This window comes from Talaromyces rugulosus, chromosome I, assembly GCF_013368755.1.
Source record: "Talaromyces rugulosus chromosome I, complete sequence".
Classification (NCBI taxonomy): Eukaryota; Fungi; Ascomycota; class Eurotiomycetes; order Eurotiales; family Trichocomaceae; genus Talaromyces; species Talaromyces rugulosus.
Window position 1 is genome coordinate 6,909,798 of NC_049561.1, and position 22,213 is coordinate 6,932,010.

At 48.5% G+C, this 22,213-nt stretch overlaps 5 protein-coding genes across 5 annotated transcripts; 3 read left to right on the forward strand and 2 right to left on the reverse strand.

Annotated features, from left to right (window-relative positions):
* Positions 1-2,270: 2,270 nt before the first annotated feature.
* Positions 2,271-3,956, forward strand: TRUGW13939_02357 (uncharacterized protein; the record flags this gene model as incomplete). Its single annotated transcript, XM_035485551.1, has 3 exons — positions 2,271-3,300; positions 3,365-3,604; positions 3,658-3,956. 3 exons carry the CDS (start codon positions 2,271-2,273, stop codon positions 3,954-3,956), a joined length of 1,569 nt encoding a protein of 522 aa, XP_035341444.1.
* A 1,075-nt stretch (positions 3,957-5,031) lies between these two features.
* TRUGW13939_02358 (uncharacterized protein) lies at positions 5,032-7,683 on the forward strand (the record flags this gene model as incomplete). The annotated part of the gene is made up of 2 exons (XM_035485552.1): positions 5,032-5,084; positions 5,148-7,683. The coding sequence occupies 2 exons, from the start codon at positions 5,032-5,034 to the stop codon at positions 7,681-7,683; spliced, it is 2,589 nt and encodes an 862-aa protein (XP_035341445.1).
* Positions 7,684-7,910: 227 nt separating this feature from the next.
* Positions 7,911-11,131, reverse strand: TRUGW13939_02359 (uncharacterized protein; the record flags this gene model as incomplete). The annotated part of the gene is made up of 5 exons (XM_035485553.1): positions 7,911-9,063; positions 9,120-9,220; positions 9,340-9,953; positions 10,020-10,058; positions 10,114-11,131. 5 exons carry the CDS (start codon positions 11,129-11,131, stop codon positions 7,911-7,913), a joined length of 2,925 nt encoding a protein of 974 aa, XP_035341446.1.
* Positions 11,132-12,503: 1,372 nt separating this feature from the next.
* Positions 12,504-13,541, forward strand: TRUGW13939_02360 (uncharacterized protein; the record flags this gene model as incomplete). Its single annotated transcript, XM_035485554.1, has 1 exon — positions 12,504-13,541. One exon carries the CDS (start codon positions 12,504-12,506, stop codon positions 13,539-13,541), a length of 1,038 nt encoding a protein of 345 aa, XP_035341447.1.
* A 78-nt stretch (positions 13,542-13,619) lies between these two features.
* On the reverse strand, positions 13,620-21,635 carry TRUGW13939_02361 (uncharacterized protein; the record flags this gene model as incomplete). Its single annotated transcript, XM_035485555.1, has 8 exons — positions 13,620-13,953; positions 14,014-14,373; positions 14,430-15,083; positions 15,567-15,648; positions 15,832-16,604; positions 16,992-19,317; positions 19,371-20,046; positions 20,682-21,635. The coding sequence occupies 8 exons, from the start codon at positions 21,633-21,635 to the stop codon at positions 13,620-13,622; spliced, it is 6,159 nt and encodes a 2,052-aa protein (XP_035341448.1).
* Between the last annotated feature and the right edge of the window lie 578 nt (positions 21,636-22,213).

Consider the following 22,213-nt stretch of genomic DNA (forward strand, 5'->3'; position numbering starts at 1 on the left):
CACGAAAGAAAAAAAAAAAGAGAGAGGGAAAAGAAAAAAAAGGACCGAAAATAATAAATCATCGGTAGTTGCAGCAAACTAACACCAAAAACAGCATTGAGGATCGCGCACGGATTTCCAGTTTTAGGCTATGCCGGGACGATGATCTGCCATGTGTGAGCAACTAGTCGGTCGCAGCTCGCGCATCTTACATGTTCTCAATTTTGGGGGGTTTCCCCGTCTACTATGCCATACTACTACTACTACTACTACTACTACTACTACTACTACTACTACTACTGTACGAACCGAGACAGGTGACTCTATAGCCGGATACAAAATACAAATAGATAAAAAAATAATACATTCCTTGCATCCCAGCAAGGCATCTGACCCAAGCCACATGCCAAGAGCACATCCAGGCATGCCAAGCCCCCTTGAGAGTTTGCGTGCCACGTGAAGAAATCAATCCCTTCATTGCATGATTACGTGCGTGGCTGGCATGCTCGTAACCACGGTCCAGCGTTGTATCGGTTGAGGTTAACAAATGGCAGTGTCGTACTGGACAGTATTGTTACGCTGGGTACATATTTGATTTTTTAGGGGTTATTTTGGAATTATTTTTAAAAAATAAAAAAATAAAAATAAAAATAAATAAAAAATGGGAAATATTACATGGATCAATCCAGTGACCACTGGTAGTAGGAAATAGTACTATGGAACGTGCAGCCTGAGAAATTAGGCCGCCATAAAAGCACTTCCTAGTTTGGCAGTTCGTGGCCGAAACAGGCTAGCGGCGCGGATCTGTACGATATTGCCGCAGAACAGTAACTCGCCCACGTTGGTACGCGGTATGGTATTTAAAATACGGGTTAATTTCGCATTGTGTATAGGACAGAGATAATGCAGCGGCCCAGCCAATCGGAGTGCGTGGGCGGTATTGCGATTACTGCGACGTACTACAAGTACGTACGTAGTAAGTGCGAGAATACAGTAATGGTACCATACTCGGTACAGTATGATTGATTATGCACATCACAACTCATGGCGGACCCGCAATCCTGCCCCTCTCCCCGGACGCTACTTGGTGCACCTCGTGGTTTTATTTATTGAATTTTGCTGGTGGCGAGCCTAGTGCACATCATCCATGTGCCTGTAGACCGTACTGTACGGGGTCGTACTCTGGACGGAGGAGGTATTATCACTCGTACAAGAAAGGACATTGGGAAATGCAACAAGAGACAATCAGTAGAATAAAATAAAATAAAAAATACTACAAAAACAATAAACATCAGGATAAACATCAACATCAAGATAAAGATAAATAAACGTGAAGAAGCCAGCGCAGCAAAACGTGGACGCGCGCCCATTATTGAGACCACAGCGGGCTCCACCGGGAGTAACAGCCCAAATGGGCGAAATGTGGCATGGCTTGTGGGGGAGCCCGCCCGGCGCCACACGCTGCGAGTGCTCCTTCCTCTAGTACGCACTTGGCTGCCCGTCTCGCCTGGTTTCAGTCTCACCTTGATTCAGCATAGTCAACACCATTGAACTGTCAACTCACGGACAAGTGACACTTACAACCACCATCACGAACCTGCCCTCTGCCATCATCTGTCCTTCACCACTCGTCTCAGCTTTCCGACTCCCCGCCAAACTGCCTGTCTTGATGCGCGCCCAATAGTCCAGTCCGCGCTCCACTTCGCTCCCTTGATTTCTCCCTTGGTCGACCTTTCTCTCGTTACTACTACGACGCACTGCGAACGCGAACCAGCCTTGATTTTCTCTCGATACCCACGATACCCGTCTGTCTTCTCTGCAGTCGAGTACCAATTGCTCCATCCGCGATCCCTTTTCCTGTTTTCAAGGTACTTTCTTAGTCGGACATGTCATACATCTCTCTACTCCTACTAACAGACCAGACCTTTTGAAAACCAAACCACCTTGCCTCGCCCGTGCCTCCTTGATTGCTGCTCTGCCTCGTTGCCCACGCCGACCACCACGCCCAACCACTCCCCCTTCCCTCGCCGCGCCCAATTTTCGCGATCCTTGCCGATTGTATTGATAAAACCATTTCGCGTGGGAATCCCTCAACCTTGGTTCGCTCTCACGTGGGATCCGAGTTAATCGGCTCTTATAGCTGTCCCCCGACCCAAAGCAGCAAGACGAATTTGCTCTGCTTTATATTCTTTCGTTTTCCTGCTCTCCAGTCAGCCATTGCTTTCCCACCACTTTGACATGCTATAGCTGTCTCCGTTCATTCAAACAACCCCCCAAAAAAAAACTACACAATGGAACCGTCTGTCGCACACCGTCCGTGGGAGGATGTCAAGCCCGGCTTCCACAACCCGCCCTCCATCACCACCACCACCACCCAGACGCTCCCCTCGATATCGACGCTGACTGCCAACATGAATGGCGGCCCTGTTCCGCCAGCCGAGAAGTCGCCAGCAAGCTCAATGAACACGCTCGAGCGGGACTCGGGCAATTGGTCCATGCCGCAGAGCACAAGTGTGTCTTCCCTTTACTCCTCATCCGCTGCTCATACTGACGGCCCAGGGTCCTCGACCTACTCGCAAACCACCAACGGCACCGGCAACTATCATTCAATGACCTTCCTCAACTCGTCGCAGCCCTCGCCCAACCGACATTCAGGTGTCTCGGACCGTTCTCCGCTCGCCCAGGATCCCCAGACCACGCCCTCGCCCGCTAATGCACATCCATCGCCGGGTTTCGCTGCCAGCCAAGCGACCCCTGCATCGACCCTCCCTTCTATCAACCAGAATTTCGAGGCCGCATCGCACCGAAGCAGCATCATTGAGCTGCCCGAGTCGCGCCGGAGCAGCGTGGACAGCCGCATGAACCAGGGCATCAGCGCCCTGGCCATCAACCCGACCTCCCCTTACCACAGCACAAACGCTTCGCAGTCGTCGATTGTCTCCGGCCTGCAGCGAGAGCGCGGCATTTCCACCGACTATACCAACGCCAATGCCAATAGTTTCCGTGGTCCGCATTATTCTGGCCAGCCCCTGTCTCCACTGGGACCCCGTGGCACCGACCAGCGCGGCTTCACCTCCGGACGTACTGCCCCAGCCATCTCGTCCAACCCTCGATCCGAGATCTACAATGCAGAAGCCCCGACTGCCGGAATGGCCTACGCCTTTCCGGACCCTGACGTTGCTCGTTCGAGCTCGAGCCTCAACTCGCTAGACAAGCCAACCCCGACCCAGCAGGCCCCGTTTTCACGCAAGGGCAGTATTGCCGAGTCGATCAACAGCAGTGTTTACTCGGCCGAAACCCGTCTGCCCCGCGGCCAGCAAGGTACGTATCTCGGTCCGCTGCTTTGCACTTCCATGATGATCCCCGCTGACGTAGGTGCCTGCAGAACTGCCCCAAAATGTGCATCACCACTCGCTCCAGCACAAACAGGTGCGGGGCCTCATGACCGAAGCCGATGTGGCCAACAACTCGACCCCGTACAGCCGGACCCCTGAGCTGCGCGTAACGCATAAACTGGCCGAGCGGAAGCGCCGCAGCGAAATGAAGGATTGCTTTGAGATGTTGAGAATCAGACTACCACAGAGTCAGAACAACAAGTCTAGCAAATGGGAGACGCTCACACGAGGTATGCATATCCCCAGTTTTATTTGCCATATGATAATCACTAACACTCTATAGCTATTGACTACATCACCTCTTTGGAAAAACAGGTGGCGACCTCGCGCCGAGAAGCGAATGATCTTCAGCGCGAGATCCAAGAGTTGCGGGCCCAACTCGGAGGACAGAAAGCCAACGGTCAGAATCGACTCTACGAATCCCACTCGATGAACGGCCCACAGACAAACGGGACTCAGCCAGGCTCCTATCCCACCTATGCATCCGGGATGGCTGTCGACCAACCGCGGACTTTGCCGCCGCTGATGAATGGCTCGGTGGCGGCCATGCAAGGGGTGCAGTACACGGAAGACCGACGATAGGTCTCCTCACACGCTGATCCTTGCATGGGTTGCGTTGTATCGCATTGTCATTTGTTCTTACTATTTTGACTATATGGATGCCCAGAAAAGTCTCTTGCATAGCCGGTGTTACTATAGTTTCCTTTATCTTACTTTCCCCCCCCCAGTGGACCTGGGATGACAAATTTTCTATGTACGGCGATGCCTGGGATTGATTTTGATGTTTATTTGATTTATGGAGTTGGTCACGGAAGTGTACAAAGAGAAAACCTTCATGGGATTGGCGTGACATGAACATTCGGAGTTTGGATCCTCTCTCTCTCTCTCTCTCTCTCTCTCTGTCTCTGTCTCTGTCTCTTTTTTTGTCTTTTTTATTTCCTACTTTGATATCCGCGACGGTTCTTAGTATACTTGTCTGCAAACAATATAAACAATCGCTGACGTTGGCATCGAGTCAGTTGATTTTGACTTTTGACTGCGTATTACTTTATTTTTCAAATGCTGTTTTAATCGTTCGTAGGCTGCTGATCTGGGAGTATAAATGTAGGCTATAGTCCTGGGCTTCCTTTTGGAAAAACTGACTTTATTGTACGTCTAATGTCAACAACTATGCAGCTCGGCTTTTAAATTTCTATGTACTAACGAATTTAAGAAACCTGCAATCTCTGAAAGCTAGACGGTTTCTATGCGGAAGCTAATTCCATGTACAATGTCAATAGTATTACTGATGATGAATTAAATACTACCTCCCATGTCGCTAGATAAATATAAATACCCATATTCACAGTGAGCCTATCCTGAGGGGCCGGTCCGAGGGGTATAATCTTACCCCCACGTTTCGCTATAATTCAACCCGAATGCGGGGAAATAAGTATAGACATTAGTTCCTGATAGGCCACTGTTTATTTTTGTTTCGATATTCGGGCAATCTAGATGGACTATAGTGGGTCTTATATAATTTTCAGTATCCTACGGCTTGGGTTATCGGTAGTCATGGTCTGTACTAGAGCATGTCTTTAAAAAGGTAAAGGCAGTCGTCTTCACATTCCAATCTTTCTCGGTATTCTTGGTTGAATATAAAGAAGGATACAGCAAAATGTGGTCTGCTGTGGCTTTGGCTCTGATATTTTCAGTGGCCGGGGCACAAGAGTATGAACTCTCCGTTCAAGCTGCTCTAGAGATTGTTCTTTCTGGCTAATACTCAATATGCAGAGGAACAAATGCCATCTACCCGGCACGCTTCAACACGACAGCTGGTTTTGAGCCCTATCTCAACAGCACATCGCCCCAATGCGTCACGTTGATGCCCTCCGACGCCGTTTTAACTCTCGACTACGGAACAGAAACCACTGGGTTCCCCTTTTTCAGCGTGCAGGACATTTCGAGCGCTGTACAGATTGAATCCAAATACACAGAAGCACAAGCCGGCCTCGACGAGCGCTTTGGAGACGGACCGTGGACGTTTGCCAATGGGCTATCAAACACATTCCGTGTCGAGACATTCAACGTAACCGAGACGGGCGATCATCAGTCATTTTTCCAGCAGGGTGGATTCCGGTGGCAGTCTTTGACGCTTCTAGGAGATACAGGAAATGTGACGCTTTGTGGTGCTGGATTGAAGTCGTATAATAATCACAGCATTGACAATCTACCCGGCTCCTTTAATTCCTCCAACACCGTATGGAACGAGATCTGGGCCCTGGGCGCACGAACAGTGCAGCAATCCTGCATCGCAAACGGATCAGCGCCGTCGACCTGGGAGGTAGTATCTACTGGCTCTGATGCCGGTGTTTTACTGCGTGGGCAACAACCAGCACAATCCGTCCATGGCCTCGACCTTGCCGACTACACCATGTCCTTCAGCACAAAAATTGTTCGAGGCGGGACAGGCTGGAAAGTGGCCTCGGATGCGCATGGGTATGGTCCGTATTTTGTGCTCACGAGCGAATACCCGGCCGACTCGACGTTTTTGAATACGAACCGAACGCTCGTGCCGCCGAATACTCTGGTTGTTGGCTATGGATATAACCTGGTCAATCAGACGACGCTGACCACCGGCCCCGTGGTGCAGTATCCCGTCTCCTTTGATGTCAAGGAAGGGCTGTGGTATGAGATATCAACCGCTATCAATCAGACCGGGTATACTATCACCATTGTCGACGAGAACAACAGCACCGTGCCACCTGTTTTCGTCCCGCTGGCTGATTTTGGATCATTCACCACAGGGACGCCGACTCAGGGAACCTGGAGCTTTGGTCCGTATCAAGATCAGACTGCGTTAGTCAGGGATGTCCAAGTATACGCCCAAAACGGGACAATAATATACACCAATCCGATGAATAACGCCTCGGTGCTGGAAGAGTTTGGTGTCATGAATAACACCCACAACGTATGCCTCGACGGCTCAAAGCGAGACCGCTTGGTCTGGTCTGGCGATTTCGTGCACGCCAACCGCATCATCTTGGCCAGCACGAATGAGCAAGAGTTTATCACGGGCACATTGGCGTATCTTCTAGAGTGGCAAGCTACATCTGGTCCGTCTTCAGGGCTGGTGACTCTTGCGCCGGGGATGGGACGGAGCTCGGATTATGCGGTGTCATTTTACAACTCGTTTGGTCTGCTGGACTATCAAATGTTGTTTTTGGTGGCCTACTCGGGATATTATCTGCACTCGGGCGATATGGCATTTCTCCAAAGTTCCTGGGCTCAGGCGAGTAAAGTTGTAGAGGCGCTTTTGACAGTGATTGACCCGGGTTCTGGCCTGGCTGTTACAAGCACAATTCCCGGGTCATTGTTTTTCATCGGCGCAAGCGATGGCACTGCCCCGTCGGCGTTGCTCAAGTTCTCGCTCGACCAGATGGCTATTCTTGCAACTGCGGTTGGGGACAATCAGACAGCGTCAAGCTGGACGTCAACTGCAGAAAACATCTCCGAGGCAGTCAATAGACAGCTCTGGAGTGACTCTCTCGGCACATATGCCGAAAGCCTCGCCTCGCCCACCGTCTCGTCCATCTCGGGCACAGCCTGGGCGATCATAGCTGGAATCGCAAACCAAACACAAACCCTTTCGGCCATTACCGCTCTGTCTGGCCTCCGTCTCGGTGTCGGATACAAAACCGACAGCGCGGTTGACTCCTCTAACCCAAGTGTGAATCTGTCTCCGTTCCTTTCTGGTTTCTTGCTAGAATCGCTCTTCATCTCTCTTCGGGATAATAGTGCAGGTGGTAGTAGTAGTACATACGATAATGCTACAACAGAGGCCATCTCTGTCTTGCTCGATCAGCTATGGTCCGCCGAGGTCACACAAGACGAATACTACTCCGGAGCATCCTGGGAATACATCTTCCCGGATGGATCCCCCGGACTAGGCCTGTTCACGTCTCTGTCGCATCCCTGGGGCGGTGCACCCACCTACGTCCTGACCGAGTATCTCCTTGGTATCCAGCCTGTATCTGCGGGATACTCTGAATGGAGATTTTCCCCGTCTGTGCTGCTTAATTCTACGTCATGGGTGAGCGGACGCGTGCAGACTCCGCATGGGTATATCCAGGGGAATTGGACTTTGGCAGGGCAGGATTTGAATATGAATATTTGTTCACCAGAGGAGACGAGTGGCAGCGTGCAGTTGCCATTTTCTGTACAGAAATGTGTGCTGGATGGGCAGCAGACGGAGGTGTCGCAGGGCCAAGCATTCCAGGTTGATGTGAGTGGTGGGCTGTGTCATAGTATTGATGTAGTACTGGGCTAGTCAGATCGGATTTGCTTGTGAATCAACATAGTTTCCTATTTTCTAAATCTTTGAAATGATTCATAGTAACACTTGAAATATTCATGAGATATAAACCCAAGGAGTCAACTCGCATTAATGGTCAGTTGGTATTTTATGGTTGGATCTCAGAATGCGTGGTGCTGCTACCGATTGACTATGACATCCTTAATCTTCTGACACCTTCCTGCTGGCTTTCTTTACAAGCCCTAGCTCTCCGCGACACTTGCTGCCAAATCCAGATATATTTGCTCTCGCAATGCTAGACAAAGAGGGCAGTAGTATTCACCCGGAAGATACTGCCCATGCCATGTGTTGTTTTGTAGATGGAATAATCGTAGCGATTCCAATTCTTGGTCATCCGTGTTCTCATTGTGTGCACCATCGCTGTTGACGAAATTTGTGTCCGACATAACCATAACTTGAGTAGCTTCTCGAGTTTCCAAAGACTTTTCTGAATATATCTTTTGGCAGAAGCGACAGAGAGAACCTTGGTATGCATCGACATATACGTATTCTTCCCCATCACTCACGCTGCTCTTTTTCCAAGGGTCCGAGGACCTGCCACAAGGGCATTCAGTGGGTAATAGAGAGCAGATACATTGTTCAGTTTTCACTCGATATTTCAGTTCCTCCCAATAAGGTTCTATTAGCAGCGCCACGGATGGTTGAAACCATATATCACCCCCTATTTCGCATCCATCACAATTTATCTTGTCAAAATCGCCATTGACATCATAAAGCTGGGATTTTAACTTGGACGTCAAGCATAAAAAGTCTTTTAGTGTATCTGAGCGCCAATTTTCTTGTGCCAACACAGATCCAGGCAAAGTCTCGCGTATACTCAAATCATTTAGGTCTTGACCATTATCTTCGAGACGGGCACACAATTTAGAACATAACGTTGACAACCACAATGATAGAGAGATGGCTGTTTCACCAAAGTGGACCTTGTGAATATCTGTTCCTCTGTCGAAATATAGTTGTGAAATATCGTTGGGGATATGGGGTTCTCTGACAATGAACAAAAACGCAGGCATCCCGTAAATATAATCTCGAGACTCTTCTGGTTTGGAATCAATTATTAACCGGAGACACTCGGCATTTGAAAAATGGAAAGCACAAGTCAGGCAGTAATCAATAATTGAGGTGTCAACATAGTCAGACATATCTGTGCGGTACTTGTAGAGTAGGAAAGATAAAACATCAATACCTTGGAGTTCATCGTCAAGGTAGAAGTCGACCCAGGACGTGGAATCAAGTATATTCCAGCCATCGCTTTGTGGTCCATGGAAATCGATAAGATCGTCAAATAAAAGCATCATTTCTATGCCTCCGTGTGCCGTGAAGCATGCTGGTGTGCTATAAAAAGTTAATTCGCATGTTATTTCAATCAAATTTATATGCGAGAGACAAACAACCAGCCAGAATACTCGGTTTTATATAAATGTGCAGTCCGGTCTGCGCCTTCTGAGATTAGAAACTTGGCTAGGTCTAAATGCCCGTGAAATGTGGCGAACTGTAACACGAGGTGTCAACTATTTATAAAATCATGCATCGTGAACTGTTACAGGTTATGGCTAACTACTGAAGTAGTTATACATGTATTAGTATGATAATATATATGATATTACTCACGTGAAGCGGTCTCCACCCATCAGAGTTGACGTCCACAACCGACGCCTCTTTGTTCTTGAAGAGTTCACGAACAGCATCAACATTTCCAGATTCGCAAAAACGAAAGATCAGGGAGTCATTTTGTACAGCCTGCACTGGTGATATACTATATTTCCATCCAGCCTTTGAATTGGTAGTAGTGGCTTCTATTCCATACTTGAAACCAATCTTTATCAGCCAAGACGCAGGATACAAGATGAAGGTTGTTGTTGTCTCGTATTGCATTGAGCTCTCGCCGTTGATTGTTATTGACTGTTTCGCGCTTTGGGTCTGAGAAATTATCGTTCCGAATCTAAATCTAGTGAGTAGACTCTGAAAGCATCGCGTTCTCGAGTTCCTAAACGTGTCGGAATTGTTTTTGATCGTCGCTGCAACAGCCGACATCAAAACCTTTCTCAAAAATGGATCTGTGACATTATTTAGCCGAGACACCTCCTCTTCAAGGGACATGATATGGTGATTCATATTGTTGATACTAGAGGTCATTGACGAGATTTTCCATTGGTAGTTGGGTTCTTCACTTGGCGTATCTAGTTCCGTGGTATATGACGGTTCGTGACATTGCTCTTCTCCTTCTATAATATCCGGAAACATTACTTCTGCCATAGATTGATTGAAGCATAGATTGGGATCAGAAATACCTTTTGGCGGTCCCAGGCTAATAGGCAAACAGCTTGGGACTTTAAATGTGTTAGTATAGATAGGCACATAGTTTCGGGGTCAAAATAAACACACCTTCCGGTATTATGGCCCGTAGAATTTCAAGAAATGCTTTAGTACAGGAAGCAGCAGTTGCTGCAGCATAATTTTGCCAAATATCGTTTTTGTGACTGTCAGAATAGTCACTAACACCCTTAATTATGACACAACGCAAGCTGTCGCTGATTGCAGCCGCTTCCATTTCGAATCCACTGATTCCTGTCTGTTCAACCAGTCTGTCGCGGTGTTTTGAAGATTTCATTACAGTATCCCCAGAGGCGAAGGACCCTAGATGTATTCGGGGTCGTGTATCGGATGTTTTCAATTGTTCTCGCTGCACTACTTCTCCAGTGCACCCAAGGGCGTCGCAGTCACTTTTGAGTGCTTTATCACAGATAGAATCTTGGTGAGATTGACAGAGAGCGCAAGCAGGTCCTGTCTCCGGTGAATGGCCATAGTGTTTATGAAGACATTCAGTTTTGAATAAGCGGTCTTTTTTAGTACCTGGATATCGCCACGTATTTCTTAACTTTTGGAGGTCCAGAAGATGATATAAATGCCTTTCTTGAAACTCATCCCTTATTCTTCTGGCATTCAGGACCGAAAGAATAGATCGAATGTCTCTGTCTGCTCGGCCAATGGTTTCCAGGAAATTGCCTTTCAGTTGGAATCCGCCAGGATACTGTTTCCCAAAATCATATTCGATAACTTTGGTGCCAATAATAACGTCTCCTAGAATAATCTCCGTATCTGGTGACGGGAAAGGCACTCCTCCACATATCCCCACCAGGAGCGCCAGCTCAATATTGGCAAAGCTAACTCGTAGGGTTGAAGCTATGCTAGCAGCATTCCGTTTCCCCATTTCTGGTAAACATACCAATACTATATTATGTTTACCGATCCTTCCTGTACAGTAGAAGTTTGCATCACCGCGTTGTTTTCCGTAGTCCGTGAAATTATAGCGCTCATCGAGCGAATCCTCGACAGCGTCAAATTCCCGTGCCAAAGCGCATATAATGGCGATTCGAAAGCCGTTTCGCGATTGAGGACGCATTTGAGCGTGCTATGTTGCATAAGCTGACCAGTGAAGTATTGGTAATAGTCGATTTCTAATGTCAAGTAAGTCAGCATATTTTATCCGTGGTCAAAGTCGGAAAATGGATCTTGATAGCAAAGGGGGGTTTATTACGTATCACTGAGCTGTGCTGCTGTGGAAAATTTTCTGTTTGCTAAACGGGGTGGATTAAGTCAGCCATTTTGCAGCCTCAGTCGCCTACCACTGCTATTTTCAGTCTAGCGTTGTATTATATATATGACAATAATCACATGATGCGCTTGTATTGACAAGGCTGAGATCTCAAGCAATAGTGTTTGTTCTCAGCCGTACTGCGGTGCCGCCGGCGAGAACTTGCTAGTTAACTACTCCTTACGAAAACAACTAGCAGCAAGAGAAACCCTGAGAGGGAAGGTCTGCTGTTATGTTGTGAATTAGGTGGATCAAAATGGCTACTCAGACTCAGTACCACGATGAGGACATTGTAGCCAGGTCGGGGCGGCGCTTTAATGATACAAAGTGCGCAAAAAGACGTTAAAGCCATGGCTTCCCCTAGGAACTACGGGTGGAAACGACGGAGTAAGAGCTGTCAGAACTGCCATTTTCAGCCTCGATTACATAGGTCTTCATATTCTATGTGTGAAAGCTTGACAAAGCGGCTTCTCGCAAGCTCTAGGCAGTATTGACAACACAGCTTGCTGTCGTGATTGAGGTGTCACTAAGGAGCACGCAACTGACAGAGCTCTCTCGACTGATGATTCTGAAATGGATTCTGTATGAGGTGCATTGAATGCTGTAGAAATCGAACATTGCCTAGCGTTTTCAGTCGGAAGTGTTCTTTCGCAAGGATTCGAATCCTAAACACTCTCCGAACGACAATTCCACCAAGAATACGCTCTCGCATTTGTCATAGGATGTAAACCCCAGGTAGCAATCTCCTCCTGTCGCGAGAGATGCCATGGATCCAAATAACTGGAATGTGAACACACAGATCATCAAGCCAATTAAGACGAATTGAAATGCGACATTCCAGTTATTTCCAACTCACCTTCTGCCGTGGTCTCCCACCAAATTATATTTCAGTATGTTAGCTGCTAACCAAAAAGCCTTCGGCTGGTTATCCGACATTGAACAATTAGGGCTACAGCCGTCGGCCGCTAATCCGACAGCGCCCCGACAGCCCCGACAGCCCGACAACACTGCAACCGGTTTGGATGAATAATCCAAACAATCTGAATAATCATTCTACACCGTCATAACCTACGTGACCAATCATGTATAAATGCCCGTTCCCTCTACCTGGACTGATTAATCCTACAACACTCGCTGTGTATATTCAAAAGCAAAGCTACACTTGAACACTGATATCATCATGCCTACCCAGAAAGCCATCGTTGTGACAGAGCTCGGCAAGCCCGTTACTCTCGTCGAGGACTGGCCTATCCCCGAGCCTGGCGCCAACCAGGTGCAGCTCAAAGTGACCGTTGCTGGCCTCAATCCTCACGACATGAAGAGCCGGGAGATGGGACTCTTCGTTGCCGAGCATCTCCCCGCGGTCATAACCAACGATGCTGTCGGCAAGGTCACCAAGCTAGGTCCAGGCGTTACTGATATTTCTATCGGCGATCGCATCGTGTACCAGCCAGGATTCACAGGGGACTCGGCACAGGCCGGCCTGCAAGAGTATGCCACTGCAGACCGGGCCTACCTGGCAAAGATCCCAGACTCCATCACAGACGACGAAGCTGCTACATTGCCGACCAACATTGCCGCCCCCTTGGCAGCTCTATATCACTCGCTGAAGATCCCCGCCCCGTGGACACCTGCTGCTAAAGAGTTCGACTCCGCCAGCGTGACTCTCCTCATCGTCGGCGGCGGTTCCAACTGTGGCAAGTTTGCCGTCCAACTCGCCAAGCTCGCCAATATCGGAAGTATTGTTGTCCTGGGTGGTGATGAGGCCGAGTTAAAATCCTTTGGGGCCACCCATGTCATCGACCGCCATGCTGACTACGACACACTTCTCGCCCGTATTCGTGACGTAGTCGGCGATGACCTCGTCTACGCCTTCGACGGCATCAATGAGCCCGAGGGCCTGGTGCTCCCGCTAAATGCCCTATCCAGCACCAAGAAGGGCTCTCTGGTCAGGCTAATTCCTTTCGGAAAAGTCGACGAGTCGAAAATCGTGGGCAAGAAGGCCGGCTGGGAGGTACTTGATGTATATGGTGTCTCACAGGAGCATCCTGAGCTTGCGGGTGGGCTTTGGTCAAGGGTCACCGGTTTCCTCGAGACTGGTCAGATTAAGCCGCTGGGTTATACTGTGAAGAAGGGGCTTTTGGCGAGCAACGTCAATGAAGTGTTGGATGCGTATAGAGACGGGAAGAAGGTCACCAAGACACATATCCACTTGTAAGATGTGTAGCTACGAATAGAACATTGAAGATGATGAATTTTAGCTAGTTTGCAAAATTGAATTAGACACGATTCTATACTAGCTGTCAGCAACCCATTTGTGCCGAATTTGATCTAGATACACCTGGAGTTTGTCCTTGACGCCTCCTGCCCAAGTGGAAACCTCAATATAGGGCCGGGTATGCATATGCTCGAGCGCAGCACAGACCATATAAATGTGATTTGGAGACGCTTGCTCGGCCCAATATGGAACCATGAAGCTAGAGTGACAGTTGGCGATATCAACGACTATCGTCGTAGCAGTGTCAAGCGCTGCGAGCGAGCCCTTTTGCCATTCATCTAGAGATTTAAAATTGGCAGAAATGCTCTGCTGTGGTAGGTTGAATATGTGGAAATGTATCAGGAACAATGCTCTGTCCGATAGGAATTAGGACGTGGATATTCGCACAAGAGAAGAGAGATGGGAAACTTACCTGACGGCCATGGCTACCGCCGTGCAATGCACTGCCACTTTTTGGTTATGCGATAGGAAAAACGTCAGAAAGGACTGAATGGAACCGTCGAGGCTGTCGAGTAATATCAACCTGCTATTTACATCCGGAACACTCAAGCCTCGAATCACTTGATCTACGATACAAGCCGCTTGCGCTGCGCGGCCGAACCCACCAATCCTGGTTGAAGTCAAATTCGAGAAATCAATGCTGGGTATATCCTCCGGTCCAAGAACATCAATTCTATCGAGGATATCACGTTCAACTGGGAGCCGGGCGTCTCCAGAAGGTAAAGTGGTAGCCATCGGCTGCTCAAACGGGTCCACATCACAAGCAAAGGCCCTGTATTTTGGTTAACCACATATCATGACCGAGGGAAAAAAAAAAGGATCACTAACCTTTCATACATGACAATTCCCCACCACGTGTTTCCAGCTTCTTCAACCTCGAGTTGATTCCCATTATGGCGTCTGGCGTGGATACGAGCGGCATAGGCCATTCGCGCACAGCCCGCAATCGTAACCAATGCGACCTCGGGCCGCCCGTTTGCATATTCATATATAGCTAACAGTAGAGTAGCCTGTATCAAAGAGATTGAAGGCTGCAACGATCCCTGCACCTGTGCGAGCAGGGCCTTCGTGGCAAGATAGAGAGACTGCCGGCCGACGGCAGCCGGTTCTCTGTCTCCCGATCTGCTACCTCCATAAGCTATTAAGCTGATGGTTAGCAGCAAGACGGACAAATCCGCGCTAGGCGGCACCCCCGTCGCGACGAGGCTGCTCTGAAAACGCGTCCGCGAAATGATGGGCAGATGGTTGTGGAAGTACCGGAAATAGAGCGCAGTGAGGTCGTCCACAAACTCGCCAGTTGACCGGATGATCCTCTGGACCTCTATGTGGACGCCATCCCTATCAAAGTCAGAAATGCCACTGATTTTCCTCCGGTTTACTGACAAGGACTCAAAGACTGGGCGATATAGGTTGGCCTTTTTGGTTATAGGCTCCGGAAGCGTTGCTGTCAGACTGACAATTGCTTGCGCTGTCGGTGTCTCACTGTGCATCAATGAGGCGTCAACAACCCTTTGGGGAGCTAGAACGTAGCGGCAATCGAGATGCTTCCTGTACCTCGAGCATTAACGGTGCCGGTCTGTCTATCCAGCGGGGCTTAGGAACTTACAGCATACAATAGTCACAGGAAGGAAGCCCCCTGTTGCATTTTTTCTTGCGCGTCTTACAGTTGACACATGCTTGCCTAGCCCCGGCGTCGGCCGCCATGGTGAACCTTTGGATGGATCAAGCTGGTTTGGATTTTTATTCTCTGTGGAGGATGGCTGTCGGGATCGTCGGATAGTCGTCGGAGCGTCGGACAATGGCGGGTTTCCAGGCCCCATAAAAAAAATACTAGCTGGGATCAGCATTACTATACATTCTCACGTAGCAAATTGTAATCCACATGGTTTTTCCTGTATAACATGCAATAATAAATTAGTCTCACATGCGGAGAAGCAACACTCTCAAATGCAATAGATTAGCTACCATGAAACTTGGTCTCTCTGCCAGTCGACGATAGTCAAGTGTAGCAAAGGACGGAAATTAAAGCGTGTGGTGACATATACGACTGTGATAACAGCAAGTTTTGTACCGCATGCTTGTGGTTAAATTTTATTAACTACCATTGGATATACACGTAATCAGCTTCTGAATTAGAATTCAACTGGTATATCACGTTGCCACATCGCCTTAAACATGCCGTAACTGTTACTTAGTAGTTCGGTCGGAGAACCATACTCGACGATTTTACCAGCATCCATCACAATAATCATATCAAAATCGGCTATGGTGCGTAGACGGTGTGCAACAGCAACAACAGTACTTTCCTTAAATTCGGCACGAATGATATCCAACATGCGTTTTTCTGTTGCAGCATCAACGGCGCTCGTCATCTCATCAACAATCAAAAGCTTGCTTGGACGCAGGAGTGCGCGCGCAACAGCAAAAAGTTGCATTTCACCCTGTGACAGTCCAAGATCGCTCATGTTTCCGTCAATGCCGCCTCTTTCGTCAATGATATCGGACAGTCCGACCTTGATCAGCGCTTCAGATAAGGTCTCGGGGGTACAAACTTCCAGCGGATCCAAATTAACACGTACGCTTCCGGGGACTGAAAGAGTATCTTGTGGTAAGGCTGTGATTCGGGTGCGAATTGTAGCACGTGGCAGAATTGCAAGATCGACACCGTCAACTTCTATCTGTCCAGACGAGAGCTCAAGCATACGAAAGAGTGTGAGGAGCAGTGAGGACTTGCCACTGCCGCTGCGGCCACAGATGCCCACCTTGGCACCGGCAGCAATAGATAGTGAGATATTCTTCAAGACTGGAGAGCGACCTTCTGCATATGATGCTGTTATATTGGAAATTGTCAGTTGGCCGGCAGAAGGCCACTCGCTAGGAGGGTCAGTCGTTTCACATTCCAGATGTTCAGATGCAGTGCTAGCTTCAAAGTTCTTGCAGCGTGCAACAGCTCCTAAAGATGTTTCAAGGTCTGTCCAATCCAAGATCAACTGTGAAAGTTGGCTGTTAAAGGTCAGGATATTGAGCAACGACAGACCGACTGATCCAGCGCTCGCAGTGCCGTGAAGTGTCATGGCCAAGGCCACAACGACCGTGGCTATCACAGCAGCAGTCAAATCAAGGACCAGGTTCAACCAGCGTTGAATACAGAGCATTAAATAGTAAGGTCTCTGTGAACGATCAAGCAAGTCCAGACAAGTCCTATGCACACTCTCTTGCCACCCAAAAGCCCGAATGGTTGTAACTCCTGTGAATGTTTCCTGGCAGTGCGTGAGGAGAGGGGCCTGTGTCTCGAGATCCAAGAAGCGCAGTTGGCGAGAGGTCCGCAAGTAGAACTTCTGCAAGAGGTAAAGGAGAATAACTAGGAACGGCATGGTGACTCCAACATACCGAGCACCAGCCGCAATGAAAATAGCACTAGCAATGCAGAGACAAACATCATTTTGGGTGTGCATAACGGCATCCGCGAGTTGGAGTTCGATCAGGGACATATCATTTGCAAATCGGTTGAGGGTCTCACCAGAATCCGTGCGGACGAAGAAAGAATATGGTGCATTCATCACACTGTCCAGCAGCTGTTGATGTAGCTTTGCTGAAGATTTTGGAACCGACCACACCAGCATGACCCAGATCTGTGAAAAGAGGAAGGAAATCGCAAGTGCGCCTATGAAAACATAGACGCCGATCCAGACACCCAGAGGATACCGTTTGTGACCAGAAATCTCCGCTTCGGACCACCATTGTAACCAGAGCTGCGGAAATTTGTTGCAGAATGCAAAGGCAATGGCAGAAAATATGATAAAAGAAGTAAATTTCCAACCCAAGGACATTGCGTAATATCTGTAGACTGTTGAGTCGCCCGTTCGACGCGCAAGTTCTTGATGGACGTCATTTTCTATGTTCTGTGTGATTATAGGTTCACTTTGGTCCATTGGAACGTTCGTTTCATCCTCTTTCTCGTTTTGTTGTTGTTTTTCGCTCAACTTAGGACTATGCGTGTAGTCATTCTGTGAGTTCAGTGCTTCGAACAAGCTTTGTTCCTCCACTTTCCCTCCTTCATTCAACGCAATGATACGGTCAGCGTAGTGCAGATACTGGATTGTATGCGTAGCCATGACAACTGTAATGCCGTGTTTCTTACACAGACCTTCCGGACCAAGCACATGGTCGACGACGTGTTTGGCAGATTTAGTATCAAGGCCACTAAGTATGTCATCTAGCACTAGCAACTTCTTTCGAGAGTACAACGCTCGTGCAAGCGCCAATCGTTGTTTCTGACCTCCACTTAATGAAACACCTTTATTCCCAACCACAGTCTCCTTTCCAGCTGAGAGAGTGGAGATGTCAATGGTCAGGGCGCAGGCTTGCACCACCGCGAGAAACCACTGGTGGTCCAGCTCCGATTGCCCTGTGATGATCTTTTTGACGGTTTCGTTCGGGAGCCACGGCTCCTGAGAGCAAAAGCCGATAGCTTCCGTGGTGAGGATTCTGCGGCCCTGTGCCAGTGGAGTGTCACCGATAATGGTATGGAGGAGAGTTGATTTACCGCTCCCGACAGGGCCAACAATGAAGTTCAGAGTCCCAGGAAGAATGGTGAGGGAGATTTCGTCCAATATCGTCTTGTTCTCATTACCCAACCGAACAGTCACCCCTTCTAACCGTAGACTGGTGTGATCCGTGGGCGCAGCCACGGCAGCAGCTAGCTCAATTCCATCCGCTTCAGACTGGCGCATGGGAGGTAAATCAGTGCTCAATGTAAGCTTGCCGCCATCCAGCAATAGAAACGCTTCTATGCGGTCAATACTCGACATCGCGGTGATGAAACGCGGAACAGCAAAAATTATCTCTTGAATTGGTATTGTGAGGAGCGAGACGAGTGACAACGAGGTAAAAGTAATCGAAGGTGAGAGAGCACTGCCACCGTGGATGAGTGTGAACATTACCATGGTTAGAATAGGGGCCATATTGTTGGGAATTGCGGCAAACACGTTGCGGAAGGTAACGAATTTCCGGTAATGGGCATACTTTTCAAGCTCTATAAGACGTAATTCTTGGACACGGTCTCTGAGTTTGCTGGTCAACCCCAGCATTTTAAAGCTTTTGGGGCAGCTGAGGACAGCGGCGGTGTAGGTAATTCGTTGTTGGATAGATGAAAGCCATGTTTTCTGCAGAGGAACGGACCTTTTCAAGTTAAGGAAGGAGACGAGGCTGATAACGAGAGAGAAGGCCACAGGCACAATGCAAATGATTCCTATCTCACGCTCTAGCAAGTAGATGGCGACGATGACTTCTAGCGGGGTAGAGAGAAGTTCGAATATTTGTTCTAGACTGTCACAGACACGGTTGACATCATTGCTGATAAGAGTGAGCACCTCTCCATTGTTTAGTTGGCCGGCTGGGAGAACCAGGCTCTTTGAATGGATAACGGAGATGAAAGTTCCGCGAAGCTTCGTTGAGAATCGATCCAATTGGCGTTTGGCCATAGCATTAGTCAAGGCCATTCCAATGTAAAGCAAGGAAGTGGCACCAATCAAACCATAGCCATAATTGACATCGCTACAATCTTGACTCAGCCAAGAGGTCACTCGACCAATAAGAAGCGGCTGTAATAGCTTGAACATGCTCAGAAACAGCCGTGGAACAGCCGCAGTGAGAATTGCGGACTGTAAGGATTTGCCAACAGCACTAAAGAGTGGTCTTTTGGCCGACGGCGACCCTAGAGGGAATCATGTTTGTACTGGGTGAAGAAGAATTCAATGGGGGACTCACTATTCATCCAGTGAGGGTAAAACTTTTGTTCAACTCCTTCCGATGATAGGCTATTATCAATGCGAAACAGGCCATTGACGGAGATGATGCTGCTGTATCCCTTTAAAAAGAGAGGATTGAGCCACCATAGTACGGTACGATCATAGAGGCTGGCCAGCGCCTCAGGAGCATATAGCCGGTACGGAGACAAGAGTGACCTTCTTTTATTACGGGCTTCCAGACAGAAAACAATTGTTTTCGCGATTAGTGCTGCGGTGAAGGTTGAGGGTACGGCAGTCCAGTCCAAGCGCAGCCAGAGCGTTCGAGCTTGAGGGATAGCAAAGAGAATGGAGAAGAAAAAATAAGTATTCATAATCGAACTAGGGCGTACAGAGCGGACGTGTTCAATATTCGACAGGTAGAACAGGGCAAGAGATGTGAGGAAGGAAAGCAGGGCAGCGGGGATAGACGCTTTGGTGCGGGACAACGGTGTGATGCTCCAGACGATAAGGAGCGCCAACTCGGTGGCCGCGAGGATCAATATGGCCGATTGTTTTACCGTCCTCATTCCGGTTCGCAACAGGGTCTTCACATTTTGGCGCCGGAGGTGGGATGCGCGCAGGGGGAGTGAAAGGAGGAGAAATGCACATGGTGCAATTTGAAAAAATGACTCTTCAAACAAGAGAGTGAAGTCGAACTGATCGCAGTATTGTGGCCCGAAGGTATTATCAGCATCCGCCGGACAGTCCATGAGGAATGGAGTAGCGTTGTGAAGCGTGGGAATATAAAAGGAAAGTAGATGTAGGGAAAAGCAGATGAGATATAACATTGAAATATTGATGCCTACATGTATGGGTAAGCCTGGACCCGAAAATGGCGTGGCTGGCTTGACGATGGTGGAAGCATCAGCGAATCAGAGCGGTACATTTTTTATTTTTTATTTTTCCATTATGTGTGAGATTATTGACATCTGGAGAACTGGTCCATGTTTACCTTGATAGGTTGAATATCAGTTGATATTAATGGTGTATATATAGTCCTCGAAAGCGATCGTTCCTCGCATTTTGGACAGATCATGCTCATCTCAAATGATAACGACCGCTGAAGACTGAGACTATTTATCTTATTTAATTTTCATTAAATAGTAAGAAAATAAACAAGGCATTCATATTATACAGACGTCATGTCGACCACCAACTTCCCCCCTGCCCCCTTGTGGTATTCCTCTACAAGCTCGTTAAGCCGACGAAACGGAAAAGTTCTCAGTTCGGCCTCGATTTTATGGCCAGACACAAAATCCAACATCTCCCGCAGCTGGCGATTTGTGCCTACCAAGCTGCCAACGACTGCAATGTCTCGAAAGACCAAGTCTCGCGCGCTTATCTCCAGCTTTTTCTCCGGAAAACTGACAACGACCATGGTGCCATGGTTTCTCAACAATTCCATCCCCGTGTCAAATGCCCGCTGGGATTCCGGAAGAAGAATAACGGCCTCGAGTCCGAGTTCTGAGCGAGCTTTGTTTCCGCTATTGGTTTCTCCTATTAATTCCAGCATGGCCGCTGCATCTTGTTTCCGCACATCTACTACTGTCACTTGGCGGCCAACAGGGCCCATTCTCTCCGCTAAACGTTCTAACAATGCCAGCGACTGATCATTGGCATCAATAGCGAGCACTTCCATGCCAAGATGCGCAGCAAACTGAACACCCAAGTGACCGAGCCCGCCACCAGCTCCGAGAATACCAATTTTGCGAACGGAACGGAGCTTCTCGTGATGCAAAGCCGCCCAGATAGTAAGGCCTGCACACATAAGCGGTGCCGTCTCTACTGCGGTCATACCTTGGGGAATCGGCGCAACCTGGCGACTGTCCACGAGACAATACTGTTGAAAGCCGCCGTCCCGGGTGAGTCCTAGGTTCCCCGAGTGAGGACAGTAAACTGAGTATCCCGGATCGTCCTTGTCCGGGTTTGCGCATTCGAGACAGCTAGAACAAGGACGATATGCCCGCCCAGGAACACCGACACGGGTGCCTTCCACAAGACCCAGACGTGAGGAAACATCAGGGCCTAGAGAAACGACTTCGCCGGCGAATTCGTGACAACCGATGCGTGGGAGGTCCGGGGCCATGGTCCCTGATGCAAAAACGGCGTCTGTGTGGCAATATGATGCGGCGAGCACTTTTATGAGCAAATCGTGGCCCTCTGGTGGACCTGGCCGGGCAATGTCTTTGAGCACATACGGCTCGTTGAAGCGCTCCAGCACCGCAGCAAGCATGGTGTCCGGCATATTGTGCTGTGGTACTTGCAAATATGGTCTGCTAGGTACTAAGTAAGTATTTCATGCATAAAAAGAAGTTTATTCAATGATATCCGGAGAGAGTTCTCCAACTGCTCCCACTTGGAGAAGACGTGGGGTTTCCCCAATCTTGACTCCAACGAACAATTCCCCAACCATAATCAAGGATAACTTTAATGTTCGAAATAATATTGGTATCATATATATAAAACGTCCTTCTGGTTTAGATAGAAATGCCGTTTGCGCAGTATTGTATCTGGCTCAAAACCAGTTTCGCTTCGAAAACTGCCAATATAGGAAATGTAGAACGCAACCGGCCAATGTTGAGAAAGGCACACCTCGCTCAGAATGGATTCATTCATTTTAGCCTTTCACTACTATCACGTTCGTAGACACTCACAATGAATAGGCTTTTGCTCTCATCAACACACACCCTAAAGCCCGCGGGGAGAATTAGCGGGGTGGTTAATGTGGGGGATAGAATGAGGAAACTAACTAGTTATCGTATATCGCACTGGATAAGAACACAACGACACTTGCCTTGTGAAAAAAAAAAAAAAAATACAATC